Below are 18,695 nucleotides of genomic sequence, written 5' to 3'. Positions count from 1 at the left end.
AGGTTTTGAAAGATGGTGTTTTTTTAATTGTTTTTTTTTTGTTTTACATTACAAACACAGATTACTCCCACTTTGTGAGAAATATCTTGTAACAAAATAAAATAGTCAAGAAGAACCAGTGACCTCATCTGAAAATGCATTCAACGTTTCATATATGGAGTATCCCTCTATCTCACTATTTTTTTAACAATTAACATAAATCTATTTACTCTCTGACTCCTACCTTATTGGAAAAAAAGAAAGAAAAACAAAATTCTTGGAACAAACATGCAGAATCAAGCAAAATAAGTTCCCTCAATAGATACATGCAAACATGTTTGTGTCTTTCTAAACCCTAAATGCAGCATCTCTCTGTCATAGATAGCATGTTTCATCATTGGTCCTCTGGAATCATGAATGTTCAATATTAATCAGCTTTCAAAATTGTTTGTTTTTACAGTGGTGGTGTTATTTTATAAATTGGTCTTCTGGTTCTGCTCACTTCATTCTTCATCGTTTTTCTCAAAACTGTTCATTGTTATGATATTGATGTTATAATACAAATTATTCTTCTGGTTCTGCTTCATTCACTCTGCATCAGTTCATATAAGTCTTCCTTTGTATTTTCAAAATAATCTACTTCCTCGTTTCTTCAACATATTACTCCATCACCCTCATATATCACAACTTATGCAACCATTCCCCAAATGTTATATATTATCTTAGTTTCCACATTTTTGCCACAATAAAAAAGAGCTACTATGACTATTTTCATACATATAAATGACCTTTTCCTCTTTTTTTGGATCTCTTTTGGGCATGGGCCTAGCAGCGGTATTGTTGGGTGAGAGGACACACTGTTTAGTAACTTTCTGTGTGTAACTCCAAACTGCTTTCACCCATTCAAAAGTTATACTCATTCATAACACATCAATGTTTCCCATCATCCCTCTAAAATTTATCATTTTCCTTTTTGTCACTTTTGTCAAACTGATGGGTATGAGGTTTAATTTAATTTACATTCTCTAATTTGGAGCATTTTTTCATATGGCTAATAGATAGCCTGGGTTTCTTCTTCCCTTGAAGACTGCCTGTTCATATCCTTTATCAATTGAGGAATGGCTCTATTTCCTATCAATTTGAATTAGTTCCTTATATGTCTTGGAAATGAGACCCTTTTCAGAGAAATTTGCTGCAAAGATTTTTTCCCAGTTATTTTCCTTCTAATCTTAGCCACATTGGATTTGTTTGTGCAAAAACTTTTCAATTCTATGTAATCAATATTATCCATTTTTACTTTCTGTGAACTCTATTCCTTATTTATCCATAGATCTAATATGTTAATTTTTTCCATTTTTCTCTAATCTGTTTATGATGTGACCCTTTTATATCTAGGTTTGGAGTTTATCTTTGTATAAGGCATAAAGTGTTGGTCTAAATCTAATTTCTTCCATACTGCTAATTTTCTGAATAATTTTTGTTAAATAGTAAGTCCTCATCGCAACAGTCCTCTTTGTGTTTATCAAATACTAGAGCATTAGGTATATTTTCTTCTGTATGTTGTATATCTGATCTGTTTCACTGCTCAATCTATTTATTTCTTAACCAGTAACAAACTGTTTTAATAATTACTGCTTTGTAGTAAAGTTCAAGACTTGGAAACTGCTAGTCCCCTTTGTTCCCATTTCTTTTCTCATTTCTCTTGAGATTCTTGACCTGTTTTTTCTCCATATTAATTTATTTTTTTTAGTTCTATAAAGTAATCTTTTGGTGAGTTGATTAGTACTGCATTAAAATAAATAAATAAAGTTAGATAGCATCATCATTCTCATTATATTGACTGGTTCTACCATGAAAAATTAGTATTGTTCCAATTATTTGGGTCTGGTTTTATTTCTGTAAACAATTGTTTGTAATTATATTTACATAGTTTTGTGTATCTTGGAATGGAAACTCAGACTTTTTTTTACATTTTGTAGTCATTTTCTTTTTAAAAAATTGTTAGCTCTATGGAAGTTTTAGAATTAACATATCACTAGATTAAAAGAGAAATGGAAACAGCACTAAAACCAAAATACTGCTTTCTCTGATGAACTATATTCTAACCACTTGTACTTTTTCATACGATATTGAAAACTTTTTTTATTCCCTATTTTACTTAATAGAAGCTGACAAGGACCTCTGGATAATTAGGAATGGAGTTCCAATCTATTTTTTGGAATACCACAGAACAAATCAATAGGGTGGATGTTTGATAACTTTGATTAGGAACTATATTAACCTGAACTAAAGTACAAAATCTGTTTCTACTGGTAATTATTCAGTTTGTGGCTCACAGCAGAACTGGTGGTAGTATTATCTTCATGTAAGTTCTTAACCAATGAGGCTGAAGTATTTGTATGAATATCAGCCTATTCATTAATAGTTTGTTTATTCCTTTTCTCATCTTAACATCAAAATGATCTATGCTTTAAAATTTAAAAGAGGTACCACTATAATGAATGTAAGGCCACAAGCTGGATATGTTATTTCATTAAAATAGAGGTGACAAAGATTACGAACACTACAATGCACTAGGCATGCCATACCAAGCCATTTATATAGGTCAAATTTTTTTTACAATAGTTGTGAGAGAAGAGGAGTAACAATAGGAATGCTCTGCCACAGAAGTAGAGATGCATGCTTTAAGTAAACATGAGCTTTTAATACATTTTCAACAATAACTATATTATGGCAGTCAGTGCTTACTGCATAACATAAAAATCTATGCTTTAAAGTAAAAGATAATATTATACAATTAAATTAAAACACAAAGATATGTTTTAAAAGACAGAGTTTGCTTGGCACTCCCAGCACACTCTTTAAACACATCCTTGATAATTTCGATACACTGAAGCCCTGGAAATAACTGATTCTATATTTTTATATAAGGATGACACTAAAAAAGATCTTTGTATAATTCCAGACAAACTTTTAAGTAGTCAACATTATAAAAAACCATACTTAGGCTTAAACTAGCGGTACATTGTCAGAATATACAATTCTGCTTCAAAGACACTTCAGCAGTTTTTCTATGCTTTGAAACCTAAAATTCCCCATCTCCTAACACAAGTGCAAATCCTTAAATTAAAGAGCCCAAATTTGCCTCCTAGACTAATTAAGCTTAGACATGGACTCAAAAGAAACAGAGAACAAGGAACAATAATCTTCAAATAAATTATCTTCTAAGTTATTCCAATGTGTTCCTGCAACTACTTCTACCAGGTCTTGACTTTTTAAATTGACCTCTGACTTATATCTTGGATTCTATAACTTCCAGCTTGACCTTACCTCTAGACTGATTATTTAATACAACTTCATTTGCTTCCTAGTCAATGGTTTCTGCCCATTTTCCCCAAATCTAATTTCTTCTCTCAGATATCTGCCCAAGACTGTTCTTAAATGGAACATAGACTTAATTAACCAAGGTAAAAGTGACTTCTATTTCCTTGGGATTCAACAGATTTTGCAGCTTTAACTGAATACTATAAAGATATTAGTTAAAGGGGGTTTCTTCTTACATAAATGTAATGGGTATTTGGAGCATGCTGAGATCAACTAAAATGGAGGAACCTAGGTAGCGAATATCATGAAACTGGGGGCAGATATGGATATTCTGCTTCAGCCTAACATGTGATTGGGCACAGCCTCTCTTCTTTCCCTCTCTTCCTTCTCTTCCTCTCTCTCTCCAGGGCTGAAAGACTCATTCACTCAAAGCAGGTGACACCACGTACTGGAGGAGAAGACCTGAGGGCTATCTCTCCCTCCCCTTAGACAATTGGTGCCAAAAAACAGAACTGGATTTTTGGTGCTTTTCATTTGTCCTTTTCAGTTATAGACTACAGAAAGTGGAGTTCTGAGTTCAGGCCGGTCCTGAGACATGAGTCAAAGGTGGGGCTTTGAGAGAGAGAGAGAGAGAGAGAGAGAGAGAGAGAGAGAGAGAGAGAGAGAGAAGAGAGAGAGAGACAGAGAGAGAGAGACAGAGAGAGAGAGAGAGAGAGAGAGAGAGAGACTGTGTGTGTGTGTGTGTGTTTTAGAACAATCATACTAAATTAATAGTAATCAGCTACTAAAAGACATAAAGCGAATATCAATGTTTGTTATAAAAAAATTTAACCTCCAACAATTTTCAAATGCATTCTCTGCCTCTTACCAATAAATAGCTCACCAAAAAGAGATGAATACTTCAGATTAAATATATCTTTAAGTCTGGTTGTAAATCACTACTGGGACTGCCTTTTAATTTTATTATTTTTATTACAATATAGGTCTTTATGTTTTTGAACAATCTTTTATACCAAATTAATTGTAAGCAGCTACTGAAAGGCATAAAATGAATATCCACATTACTTAACTATAAAAGCCCACTGTACAAACAATTTGCCAATTCACTCAGAATAAAAAAAAACTTGAGAAATATTATCTAATGAGGTTTAAGAGTGGTAAATAACAATTCTTTTCATTTCTTATGCAAAACTGAAATACTCTACTATTTGTTGAACATAAGCATAGATTTGGAGGGTTAATTTTTTTCTTTAACAACTACTATACCTTCTTTTCTTTTATGCTATCTGCTTGTGCTATTTCCAGTCGGACTCTAAAATGTTCACAATCCATTCTTATCTGTTCTACTTCCTGCTCTTTCTTTTCCAGGCCTGGTGAGAAGGAAGAAAAGGTATTCTTGAGAGTCTTCAAACAGTTAATCTCTATAAGCTCAAACTTTTGACTCTTCTGTTAGAAAAGCCTGTATTTAATTTTTCTATAAAAGTAACAGGATCAGACTAAGACCCTCTAAGATCTCTACTATCTCTAACATTTTTTGGTTCTTCGTGTTTGGCTGACAAATGGGAGGCTGCTCTTTTAAACTTTTTCATTTGTATAATGCCTCCTCCTTGTGGCCAGTTGTAAACATTACCACACAAGCCATTTACAGGCAATACCCCCTTTTCACCATCTTACATTTGGGATTTCAGTGATTCAATCTTGCCTAATAAAACCTTATATCTTTACTTGCTCATTCAATGGTTTCTGCTTAATTTTGGCAACACACAGGCGAGATTTTTTCTTATAATAATTTGCTTTATAGTGTCATCTTTAAGATATATTAAGACTAGGGGCAGCTAAGTGGTACAGTGGATAGACAACGGGCTCTGGAGTCAGGAGGACCTGAGTTCAAATCTGGTTTCAGACACTTGACACTTACTAGCTGTGTGACCCTGGGCAAGTCACTTAACCCCAATTGCCTTATCCCCCCCCCAAAAAAAAATTACATTAGGATTAAAAGTGTGGACTGCCTATATACAACATTCTTAAAATCTTCCTGCAATTCTAAAATAATCTCAAACTGTTATTAATTTTATTTTTTAATCTTTGTTACCTAAGCAGAGAAAATAACATTGATAGAATAAAGGTGAATTACATTAAAAAACTGAAAGAAAAATCATATCTATGAAATCTTATGGTAATTGCTAAGATTTTATTTTAAATATTTTATCCATATTCATTAGGAATATTTGCCTATAATTTTTTTTCTTTGTTTTGTCTCTCCCTGGTTTAAGTATCAAGATAGAAGGAATTTTGTAAATTTCTTCTTTCCTATTTTTATTAGTAAACAAGTATTTGTTAAGTTATCTACTAAGTGCCAAGTACCTTGCTAATCATTAGGAATACAAAGAAGGAGGGAGAAATGTCTCTGCTCTCAAGGAGCTCACAGTCTAGTGTGGGAATAAGGTACAAGAAAATTGGGAAGGTAGGAAGGGCCATGTTATGAAGAGCTTTAAAATAGGATTTTATATTTGATCCTGGAAGTAATAGGGAACCACTGGAGATGACTGAATAGAAGGGTGGGGGGGTGATATGGTCAGACCTGAAATTCACGAAGATCAACTTAACAGCTAAGTGAAGGACAGAATCAAATGGAAAGAGACTTGAGGTGGGGAGACCAAGTAGAAGGCTATTATAACAGTCCAGGTATGAGGTAATAAGTGTCTATACTAGAATGATGGTAGTATCAGAAGAGAGAAAGGACCTAGCAAATGATTGGATATGACAGGAGAGGAAGGAATAGAGTATGAGATCTAGATTACAAGTCTGGGTGACTGGGGGAAGTACTTTCAACAGTAAAGGGAAGTTCAGAAAAAGGAAGGTTTAGGGAAAAAGATAAAGAAATTAGTTTGTGATATGGTGAATTTAAAATATCTATGGGATATCCAGTTAAAGATGTCTAATTATAAACAGTCTATAATTATAAATAGTGTAATATTAGAATTAGTTGTTTTAATATTTGATAGAATATATTTCCTTATTCATTTAGTCCTGTAGGTATTTTTTTTCCTTTGGGAGTCCATTTATGGATTGTTCAATTTCTTTTTCTGAGATGTGGTTATTTAAATAATCTATTTCTATCTTTGTTCATCTGAGTACTTTGTATTTTTGTAGTGTTCATCCATTTCTTGTTATTTTGATAGTATATAATTAAACAAAACTTTCTGATAATTTTCCTTATTTCCTCTTCAACTATAACAATTTTTTTTCATTTTTTATATAATCTGGTCTTCCTTCTATTTTAATGAGATTAATCTATTGTATTCTTTTTTAAAACACCTTATTTATCAAGTTAATGAGATTTTTTTTGCTTTGTTAACCTTTTCTTTAATATTTAAATTTTCTATCCTGTTTTTTGCTCTTTTTCTTATTCTAGCGTTTTTAGTTTTGTGTTCAATTCATTGATCTTTCTTTTGCTAAAGAAAGCATTGAAGATAGAAATTATACCCTAAAAGACTGCTTTAACTATATCCTAGCCGTTTTAATACATTATCTCATTATGGACATTTTCTTTAATGAAATTTTCTGTTTCTTTGACCCACCAAAGTTTTTTTTGGTCTCAAATTTCGAGTCTTTCTTCAAAGACTCTTTATTGAATATAACTTTTGTCATATGGTAGTCAATAAATGATGTGTTCAGTATTTCTACTTTCCTGAATTTTAGATGAGGTGCTCATACATATATATATTATATACATACATAGTCACATTTTGTAAAAGTACTATGCACAGCTATGTAAAGGTGTCATGCTCATCTCAGTATCTGTAATCTCCTTTCTGTTCCCATTCAGTAGTCACCAGATCTATCACATCTATTTTTTCTAAAGCTCTATTCAGGTCCTTAACATTGTTTTAATCTTTCAGTTAGATTTATCTTGATCTGAAAGGGATACATTGAGTCCCCCCATTACTAAGGGGTGACAGCTAGGTGGTGCAGTAGAGTGCTGGGCCTAGTGTCAGGAAGACCAAGTTCACTCCAGCATAAAAAAATTTATTAGCTATGTAACCCTGGGCAAGTCACTTAACTTCCTTTTTTTCTTTATTTAATAGCATTTTATTTTTTTCAATTACATGTAAACACAATTTTCAATATTCAGTTTTTGAAAGATTCTGGGTTCCAAATTTTTTCCCTCCTTCCTTCCCCTTATCCCTTCCCCAAGATGGCAAGCAATCAGATATAGGTTATACATATGCAATCTTGTAAAACATATTTCCACATATTGTGAAAAAAGAAACAGAACAGAAGGAAAATAAAAAGCAAAAAAATTTTAAAATCTGAAAAGAGTATGCTTCAATCTGCATTCAGACTCCATCAGTTCTTTCTCTGGATATAGATAGCATTTTCCATCATGAGTCTTTTGGAATTGTCTTGGCTCACTGTATTGCTGAGAAGAGCTAAGTCAATCATAGTTGATCATCGCACAATATTACTGTTACTGTATACAATGTTCTCCCAGTTCTACTCACTTCACTCAGCATCAATTCATATATGTCTTTCTAAGTTTTTCTTAAATCTACCTACTTATCATTTGTTATAGCACAATGGTATTCCATTACATTCATATACCACAATTTGTTCAGTCATTCCCCAATTGATGGGCATTCCCACAATTTCCAATTCTTGGCCATCACAAAAAGAGGTACTACAAATATTTTTGTACATGTAGGTCCTTTTCCCTTTTTTATGATCTCTTTGGGATACAGATCTAGTAGTGGTATTGCTGAATCAAAGGGTATGCACAGTTTGATTGACCTTTGGGCATAGTTCCAAAAAGACCAGGGGACCCCTCCACTAACACTGAGCACAGGATTTGGCGCCAATTGGCAGGTCTGTTGACCATTATGCAGTTCCAGGTCATAATTCCAGATTGGAGAGGAATGGTCAGCAGGGACCCTACCTGTGTAAGGACCAGGAGTACAGACCAGGAGGGCAGTGACCAACCATGCCTCTTCCTGGATTATACCACTTTGGAAGCAATAAAAACTTAGAGGTGCCCACTGAGCTACAAAAGCAGCAAAAGCTCATGAAAGACAGAAGCTTAGACTAGACTTGCCCTCACTTCCCAGAGGGGAGCAGAACCCAACACTAACATAAAGCCCAAAGTCAAGAAATAGGCTAGAAAAATGAGCAAAAAAAAGAACCTGACCACAAAAAGCTACTATGATGACAGGAAAGCTCAAGACAAAAACTCAGAAGACAATGACTTAAAACCTTACAGTCGCAAAGAAAAACGCAGATCAGGCACAAAAGCACAGGAATGCCTAGAAAAGCTAAAGAAACAGGTTTAAAAAAAAACTTTTAAAATCAAAAAAGATTTGTAAAGGAAAGATTGCAAAATGAGAGCAATGCAAAAAAATATATAAAAAGAGAATTAAGAGTTTGGTAAAAGAGGCACAAAACAATACTGAAGAAGATAACTTCTTAAAAATAAGAACTGGTCAAATGGTAAAAGATGTATATTATCTGTGGTGCCTTTAAACATAATATAATTTCTCTGCTTATCTCTTATCTATAATTACTACAGCCTTATCTGAAACCACAATTGATACTCTCATTTGTTTTTTAATTAAGTAGAAGCATAACAGATTTTGCTTCTGCCTCTCATTTTGACTGGGATCAGAGGTGAAGCTACTGGAAGAAGAATGGGGACCATGAAGTGTAAACAGACTACTTCATCTATAGATCACAAGTGTCAAGCAAATTATCTCTCTTTCATTACCTTCATATTTGTAAAGAGGGGAGTGAGAACAAAAGGAAGAAAAAGTAAGAGGACAAAATGTAAAGAAATAATCAATTAACAATCATAACCATGAATGTGGATGGGAAGAACTAACTCTCCCATAAATTGGAAGAGGAAAGCAGACTAGATTAGAAAGCAGAATCCAACAATATGTTGTTGTTTACCTATGTCTCTTATATTATCTATTATATTATAGGTATTACATTACCTATAACATTAAGATTTATACAGATAAGCACGGCTGAGACCAGGTTACCATAAACAGACAGGCTCTGCATTTGATAGAGAAAGCTGATCTGACTGAAGGCAAGCTTTGATGTTGGGAGCTGAATGAAGAAAGGGAAGGAAAGAGAATAAGCACTTATATAGTGCCTACTATGTTTCAGGCATTGTGTTAGGTGCCTTTTACAAATCTTACCTCATTTGATCCTCAAAACAACCCTGCAAAGTAGATGCTATTATTATCCCAATTTTATAGTTGAGGAAACTGAGTAAAACAGAGTTAAATGACTTGTCCAGGGTCACACAGCTAGTAAGTGTCTAAGGCCAAATTTGATCTCAGGTCTTCCTGACTTTTCCCGGCTCCAAGCGCAGGTATAGATCCACTGTGTCACCAACTACATCCTGTACTGTGTGAAGAGGGAGCTGGGGAAAGGATAACTTGCTTTCTAGTACCTACTACAGCTTGGAAGAGGGTAAACTCTCCAGTGACTTGACTACATTGCTTTTATTGCCTTCTATAGCTCAAAGAGAAAAAACTCCTCAAAGTTAATAAGTAGAAGGCAGATCTGAAAAGCTTTGTGGATCCTAGGCTTAAGCGAACTCCTTTTTACTGAAAGAGTTTCATGTTCCCTCAAAGTATGGCCAAAGAACAGAGTTTCAAAGTTCTTATGATCCCAGGATTAAAGAGATGTCAGCTAAAAGAGCTTAACACTGCTTCAGTGTGCTTTTGAGTAGCAAAGAAGTGGCTTTGATTAGCAGGAGAGTGGAGAGGCTCAGAGGAGAAGTACAGCCGGGCCCAGCAGAGGATCTGTGGTATTAACTGTTATCTAAAAAGATTGCACACAACCTGGCCTATGGTGTCCAGAATTTCAAGTTGCTCTCCATCCCCCAAAACACGGGCTCTCTCTTCATATGTTTCATTGCTACGTTTCTGTAAGTTTGTGCCTATTCCAGGGGTGGGGAACCTATGGCCTCGAGGCCACATGTGTCCTAGGTCCACAAGTGAGGCCCTCTGACTGAAGCTAAATTTCCCAGAACAAATTCCCTTAATAAAAGGATTTGTTCTGTAAAACTTGGATTCAGTCAAAAGATGCATCCAAGGATGTGGAAGACTAGGCCCTAGTCTCTGCCCCAGACACTGTATGTATGGGTTGGAGAATGTGACCCATGTTTATGTATGGACTATTTTGCTTTGATTATTCTTGCCCTTGCCTTCTGTTTAGTAAGTGTTGTGTGATGATCATTCTTGATTTTGCTTTCTCATTTAGTTTATGTTTCCTGTTTAAGACTTAATGGTGTTACTGTAACCGATTTGTGCAAGTGGGAAGTACACCAGTGGGGGTTCAGGTACTACAGCAGCAAGTAGCAGGAATATATTCCCCCATATAAGGGTTACTCTTAGGACTCTGAGAGTAGTTTGTAACAGTGTGGTAGCCATGGCCAGCCACAACAGGGAAAAATCCCCCACAGTAACCAGTGAAGTGAATGAGCCAGCCCAAAGAGAGAAAAGGTGGGTGCATGTGACACAGCAGAAGCCATGTCCAGGCTATATTTACACTTTTCAAGCTAGAAGAAAGATCATAAAGTCACTTTCAATATCACTCTAATAAACTGACTTCTGAAAACACAGTCCCTCTATGAATTTCTCTCAAGATACCAAGCAATGTCTCCTCTTAAAGATTCCCTTTATCCTTTACAGGAAGTTAAAACTTCCACCAGGAAAAAAGGCCCAATTTCTTTTATGCTGTCTTCTCTAATTTCTCTCAGACATCTCTATTAAAACTCTAGCTTCTCAGTTTCTCCACAACTGTGACAGAAATCTGTAACAGATGACTAGTTAACATTATTATTCTCTCAACGTCTCTGGCTCTTAAAGAGACAGTAGCAATCACTAGAGACCTGAAGGAGAGACCTTTGATATAAGCGTTACATATGTGCTAGGAAGTTTAGAGAATATGAACATGAACAGAATGATCAGTGCCACTTTCTAGCTGGAGAACCTTGAGCAAACCACTTACCATCTCTGGGCTTCAGTTATCTCAGCTACAAATTATAGGATTTGGGCTTACAAAAAAGATTTAGATTAGGTGTATCTAATTTGCTGCTTTACCCCAATACACCAATGAAATTTTAACCTCCTGTCCAAAGCTTGTAACTTTCCTGATCCTAATATAGAATAGTCCTGAATAATTCATACAAAGGTAAATAAAATATACAGTGTGCAGAGTCATCCATACTGCCTAAAATTGTTCATTCTGTCATGCTTTCAACCAATTAGAGATTTTTTTGGTTTTATTTTAATTGTCTTTTTAATAAATCTTGGAGGAGGTCGATTGAAGATGATTAGAGTCTTTTGCACCCCAGGAGAAATGGGCTTACACAGGATATTTACCTAACAACTAGCTGAGATCAACCACAGCTAAAAAATGCTAGCTAGCATTTGTATAGCTTTCAAGATTTGCAAAGTGCAAATAATGTGTGATTTCCTTTGACGCTCACAACATCCCTATAAGATAGGTGCTATTATTATCTCTATTTTACAATCAAGGAAACTGAGGCTGAAAGAGGTAAAGCAACTTGCTCAGGGTAACATACTAAGTGTCTAGTACAGGATTCAAATTCAGATCTTCTTGACTCCAAATCTAGAGTTCTACCAACTGAACCAATTAGGAATGGGAATGTTCATGTCAGAAAGATAAAGAGAGGTAATTTGGAAACACTGTACAATTAGAAGTCACATCTGAAAAGGTTATTTCAAAAACCAGCTCTGGATAGCTAAAGGAACATGAAAAAACTAGAGATATGGAGGCTGGGAATGGAGGAATTAAGCAATAAGAATAGGGTATGAGAAGAACCTCCCAGACTTTTGCCTTGGACAAGTCGTGGGTACATTCTTGGAAAGAAAATGTATCATGTGTTTTGTGTCATCTCTATTTTATTGTAGATAAAATCTCTTTGGCTTACTTCCTGGTTCTTGACTATTCCATAAATTTGAAGCTGCCAAGGTCTGATCATATGGTAAATGGGATAGACTTTTAGCCCCACTTCAAAGTACATATTCTGCATTTTGAAACTTAAAAATAAATCAGGGCGGAGCCAAGATGGCAGAGTGAAAGCGTGACTTGCTTGAGCTCTCCTCCAAACCCCTCCAAATACTCATAAAAAAATGGCTCTAAACAAATTCTGAAGTAGCAGAACCCACAAAAAGACAGAGTGAAACAAATTTCCAGCCCAAGAAAACCTGGATGATTGATCAGAAAGGTGTATCATGCCAGGCTGGGAGCACAGCGCTGCGTGGAGTGGGCGCGCAGGCCGCAGCAAACCTGGAGCAGGCCTTAGAGGACTGAATCTCAGGCAGCTGTGGAGGTTTCCAGCATCCTCAATCCACCAATGCCACAGACAACTTAGAAGGTCGGTGGAAAAAGTCTGTTTCTGTCAGTGCTGAGAAAGGAAGGCGGGGTTTCAGCTCCATTCCCCAAGAGTGTGGCCCTGTGGTGTAGATGCTTCCCGAGCTTCTGGCCCACAGACTGAGGGGGAATCCAGTGGCTAATGAGAGAGGGATTGCAGGGATCTCTTTGCCAGTGCTGAGGCAGGAATCTCTTGCTTTGCCCATGTTTGGATCTGGGCCACAGTTCCAGGCTGTGGTGCTGGGATGAGGAGGAGCGCTGGCTTGGTGGAGCTTGTACTGGTTGTGGAGAGGAGCCCCTCCTCACAGTTACAGGACAGAAAGGAGTAGTTGTAGTCACAGGCCAGGAAAAGAGTAAACACCTCGCCCCTTATCATACCACCTTGGAAGAAAACTGAAAATTTACAGGTCCCTACAAGTATCTCTGAAAACAGCTGTACAAACCCCCGAAGCTTGGGACAGTACATTCTCCACATTGGAAGTAGATTCGTACCTTAACACAGAGTTTAAAACTCAAGTAATTGGCCGGGATCATGAGCAAGCAGCACAAAAAGAGTCAGACTATATTATCTTACTTTAGTGAAAAAGAAGACCAAAATATACAACCAGAAGAAGACAACAAAGTCAAAGCCCCTACATCCAAAGCCTCCAAGAAAAATATGAATTGGTCCCAGGCCATGGAAGAACTCAAAAACGATTTTGAGAAGCAAGTAAGGGAAGTAGAGGAAAAACTGAGAGTGATGCTAAAGGAGACCCAAAAAAATACTGAAGAAAATAACACCTTAAAAAATAGCCTAACCCAAATGGCAAAAGAGGTCCAAAAAGCCAATGAGGAGAAAAATGCCCTAAAAAGCAAAATTGGCCAGATGGAAAGGGAAGTCCAAAAGCTTACTGAAGAAAATACTGCCTTAAAAATTACAATAGAGCAACTGGAAGGCAGTGACTTTATGAGAAATCACGAAATCAGAAAACAATGTGAAATATCTCATTGGAAAAACAACTGACCTGGAAAACAGATCCAGGAGAGAGAATTTAAAAATTATTGGACTATCTGAAAGCCATGATCAAAAAAAGAGCCTAGACATCATCTTTCAAGAAATTATCAAGGAAAACTGCCCTGATATAGTAGAACCAGAGGGCAAAATAGAAATTGAAAGAATCCACAGATCTCCTCCTGAAAGAGATCCCCAAAGGAAAACTCCTAGGAATATTGTAGCCAAATTCCAGAGTTCCCAGGTCAAGGAGAAAATATTACAAGCTGCCAGAAGGAAACAGTTCAAGTACTGTGTGGGAACACAATCAGGATAACACAAGATTTAGCAGCTTCTACAATTAAAGGACCACAGGGCATGGAATATAATATTCCGGAGGGCAAAGGAGATAGGATTACAACCAAGAATCACTTACCCAGCAAAACTGAGCATACTCCTTCAGGGAAAAAAATGGTCATTCAGTGAAATAGAGGACTTTCAAGCATTCTTGATGACAAGGACTAGAGCTGAATAGAAAATTTGACTTTCAAATACAGGACTCAAGTGGAACATGAAGAGGTAAAGAGAAATCATAAGAGACTTATTAAGATTGAACTGTTTACATTCCTGCATGGAAAGATATTTATAACTCATGAGACCTTTGTCAGTATCAGGGTAGTTGGAGGAAAAAAATTATATGTATGTATATGTAGATAGATAGCTAGAGGGCACAAAGGGTGAGCTGAAGATTAAGGGGTCATATCTGGAGAATAAAATTAAGGGATGAGAGAGGATTATACTTGGAGAAGAAGAAAGGGAGAGGTAGAATGGGGTAAAAAAAATACATAAATAAATAAATAAATCAGAGGTGGTCTAGATGGCTATTATAAGTGAATTCCAATAAATTTTTAAAAACTAATTAATTCCCATACTTCTTATTGTTCAGTCATGTCCAACTTTTTGTGACCCCATTTGGGTTTTTCTTGGCAAAGATACTGGAGTGGTTTGCCTTTTTCTTCTCCAGTTCATTTTACAGACGAGAAAACTGAGGCAAACAAGGTTAAGTGACTCGCCCATGGTCACACAGCTAGTAAATATCTGAGGCCAAATTTGAACTCAAGTCTTCCTGACTCCATGTCTACAAAAGATTATCGACTATGACTACACTGAGGGGCAACTAGGTGACACAGTGGATAGAGCTCTGGCCTTGGAGTCAGGAGGACCTAAGTTCAAATCCAGCCTCAGACACCTGACACTTACTAGCTGTGTGACCCTGGGCAAGTCACTTCACCCTGACACCTCGCCAAAAAAAAAAAAAAAAAGAAGACTACTACATTGAATTTATGCCAAGGATGTAAAAATTCAATTATTAGGAAAACAATATAATTACTCATAAATGATCAAAAAATCCATAGGATTATAATAATAGGCTTAGAAAAAATTTTCTTTTACATACAGCACTCACTTATGTTAGAAATCTTAAAAATGCACAGTAGGCCTGAAAGTGCTTTTCTTCTTCTGAAATAGAAAAATACTGAAAGCTTTTCCAATGAGAACAGGAATAAATCAAAGGTGCTCCTTTATTAAATGATACAGTTCTATAAATATAGCAATAAGATAAGAGAAAGAAATAAAAATATAAAAAGTGGCAAAAAAGAAACAAAATTATCACTCTATGCAGGTTGCATAACAGTTCATTTTAAACTCCTCAGAGAATTAGTGAAGAAATTAAATAAGACAACTGATTAATTTAATTAAAGTAGTATGACATAAAATAAATTTTTTAAAATCAGTGGTATTTAGTACTAACAAAAACCAGGAAGAAATGATCAAAAGAGAAATACCATTCAAAATAACTACAAAATGCATGATGTGGAGTCAATCTACAATGATATTCTAAGGACTTACATAAATATGTTAAGTACTCTTTAAAGAAATAGAGAAATACTGAATTATTGGAGAAACATTAATTTCTTATTGTTGACAGCACTAACATAATAAAAACAACATTAATACAAAATTAATTTACATATTTATTCCTATACCAATCAAGCCACATAGTGGTCACTTTATAGAAAGTCAAAATTAATAACAAAATTTATTTGAAGGAGAAAATCCCAAAGATTGTCAAGGAAAATAACTTTAAAAGAAAGCAGGAAATGAAGAGAGAATTGTATTCTTGATTTTAAACTATACTATAAAGCAGTGATTTATCAAAACTATTTAATAATCATTTCAAAAGTAGTAAAATAGATCAATGAATCAAGGAAAATAAGAGAAGCAATCAAATACAATAAACCCGAGAACACAAATGAGCTGAGGAAGAACCTAAGTCAACACAGAAGGACCCAGGTCCACAAGACCTACAATAAAACCAGAAAGTATATTAATAGAAATTAAATTTAGGTGATTTTATTACAATATACATATAATATTAAATTTCCAATGGATAAATGATCTGAATGGATATACAAACCACAACCTCAGTTCTGTCTAAAACCTTTTTATTTGATATGATAGATAGAGCACTGGATCTAAAAACTCAGGAAGACATGAGTTCAAAGCCGGTCTCAGACACTTAGCTATAGGACATTGGGCAAACCACTTAAACTTTTGTCTGCCTCAGTATTCTCATCTATAAAATAGGGATAATTACAGTATCTACCACCCAGGGTTGTCAGGAGGATAAAGTGAGGTAATATTTGTAAAATGTTTTGTAATTCTTAAAGTACTATATAAATGGTAGCAACTATCATCACCATCATTACCATCTTCTTCTTCTTCTCTCTCTACATCAGGCCTGCACAACATGTGGCCCACCAAAGCAATTCAGTCAGCCCACGAAAAATGTAGAGGATGTAAAAGAAAGTAAAGTTGTAACCAATGCTTTGTCCATGTCCCGTTTAACTTGCTTTCCACTAGTCACTACTCTGCCCGTCATGTAACTTGGCAGGTGGGTTGCCCCTATGCAGTCTCTTGTTTGTCACATGACCCACAGCAACCAACCATCATCAGTCTGTCTCTAGTCTGAGAGGAGCAGAAGTCATATCTTTTCACTATGTTTTCAGTTGTTGCTGCCGTCTAACAAGAACAAAGTGAGCGCAGCCATGTGCCAACATAGCTGCTGCCCACTATGCAATGAGTGGCAACAACTCGAGGGCTTCTTGCCCTCCCTTGCTGCTCGATCACCTTCCAAGTTACATGAGTAACTGGCACTTTCTACAAGGTCAGACACTCAGTTCAGTATTTCTTTGTATGTAAGCAGTTCCTTGTGGAGATTTTTTGGTTCTAAAATTAAAGTGTTTGGGGTAAATTTCTAAAATTGGTGATAAAAAGAAACAGAAGAGAAAATCAGAACATAGAGTGTTTAACCTGGAGCGGACAAATAGATACTTGTTTACTTACACAAGAGACAAAATACTGTGCCCTATTTGCCAAGAACAGCCATTCTAAAGGAATACAATCTTTTTTGTCATTTCAAATTGAAACATCCTGACTTAAGCAAATTGGACACCAATGAAAAATAAATTAAAGCTTCCAAATTGTTGAAAAATCTCAGTGGTGAACAATGGTTTTTCAAGACATTAAACTCAGAAAATAAGGTGGCCACTAAGATTAGTTTTCAGATTTTTAAAGAAATTGCTGCTGCTGGGAAGTCTTTTACTGAAGGAGACTTCATAAAGAAGAGTTTGCTGATTGCAGTTTCTGAATTATGTCCCAATAAAAAAAGTGTTTTTGAGAATAGAAATTTGTTCCATATGACCACGCAGAGAAGAGTAGCTGATATATCCAATAAACTTAACGATCAGTTAAATCAGAAGGCAAGTGAATTCAGCTATTATTCTTTAGTGATGGACAAGAACACTGATTTGACAGACACTGCTCAACTTCTAATTTTCATTCAAGGTGTTGATGACAACTTTGAAGTAACGGAGCAACTGGCTGGTTTTTACCCCATGCGAGGTCAAACTACTGGAAAAGAAATCACAAATCAAGTAAACAAGTGTATAACTGAAAAGTTAGGAACAATGTTTGAAAACTTAGTGGCTATTTGCACTGATGGCGCTCCATCTTTGTGGGGGAAAAACCTTGGTGCAGTACCTCTTGTTGAAGAGTTTGCTGGCAAAAAAAAATAACTAAGTATCATTGCATTGTAAATCGGCAAGTGTAATAAGCAAAGTTTTGAATTTCAACCATGTAATGTCAGTGGTACTTTCGATTGTAAACTATATTTGTTCAAGGGGAACTAAAACATAGGTCATTTTGAGCATTTCTTGAAGAGGCTGGGGCCACCTGCAACAATGTACTCTAAGTTCTTTGGTTGAGCTGTGGAAGAGTATTACAGTATTTTGTTGCTCTCAAGAAAGAAATTGTTCAATTCTTAGAGAAAGACAAAAAATTTCCCAGAGCTGCATACTGAAGTTTGGAATAATGACCTGTATTTTTTTATGTGACATCACAAGCCATCTAAATGAAGTGAATTTACAACTTCAAAGGAAAAGTCAACTTATTTTTCAAATTATTGCCGCAGTAAAGGCTTTCAAAATGAAACTGAAGCTATTAAAAAGCCAACTGTCAAAAGGAGAAAGTGCCACTTCAAGTTAGGAGAAAAATATTGAACTTTTGATCCAGAAACTTGACAGAAGACTGACACTATCCAAAGAAGGTAACATTAAATTTAAGTTAACTGAAGATCCTCTCTCTGTGGATCCACAGGAACTCCCTGTGTATTTACAGCCAGAGGTTATTGAACTTCAGCATTCAACAGTTCACTGAAATAAACACAGAGAAACCAGCCTTCAAGACTTCTACAAGAGTTTGGACAAGGGAAAGTTTAAAAATCTGTGAGACAGTGCTTTACAGATTTTCAGCACATTTGGGAGCGAATATATATATATATATGTGAACAAACCTCCATTATGAACTTGAATAAAAATAAGCAATGATCAACTCTAACCGATGAACACTTGGAAGATATTTTGAAAACATTGATTTCAAACATGATTCCGGAGTA

The 18,695-nt window shown here is 35.6% G+C and overlaps 1 protein-coding gene across 2 annotated transcripts in view; it reads right to left on the bottom strand.

Moving 5' to 3' along the window:
• HSF2BP (heat shock transcription factor 2 binding protein) overlaps window positions 1–18,695 on the bottom strand; it is a 95,899-nt gene that overhangs the window by 50,382 nt on the left and 26,822 nt on the right. For both annotated transcript variants that reach the window (XM_020973852.2, XM_020973854.2), the window contains exon 3: window positions 4,570–4,673. In XM_020973852.2, coding sequence (XP_020829511.1) covers window positions 4,570–4,673 — 104 coding nt within the window. The remainder of the gene's footprint in view (window positions 1–4,569; window positions 4,674–18,695) is intronic.

This window comes from Phascolarctos cinereus, unplaced genomic scaffold (genome assembly GCF_003287225.1).
Source record: "Phascolarctos cinereus isolate Bilbo 61053 unplaced genomic scaffold, phaCin_HiC Scaffold_726;HRSCAF=1367, whole genome shotgun sequence".
Lineage (NCBI taxonomy): Eukaryota > Metazoa > Chordata > Mammalia > Diprotodontia > Phascolarctidae > Phascolarctos > Phascolarctos cinereus.
The sequence above is the reverse complement of the archived record's forward strand: the minus strand, read 5'-3'. Positions and strand labels throughout refer to the sequence as shown.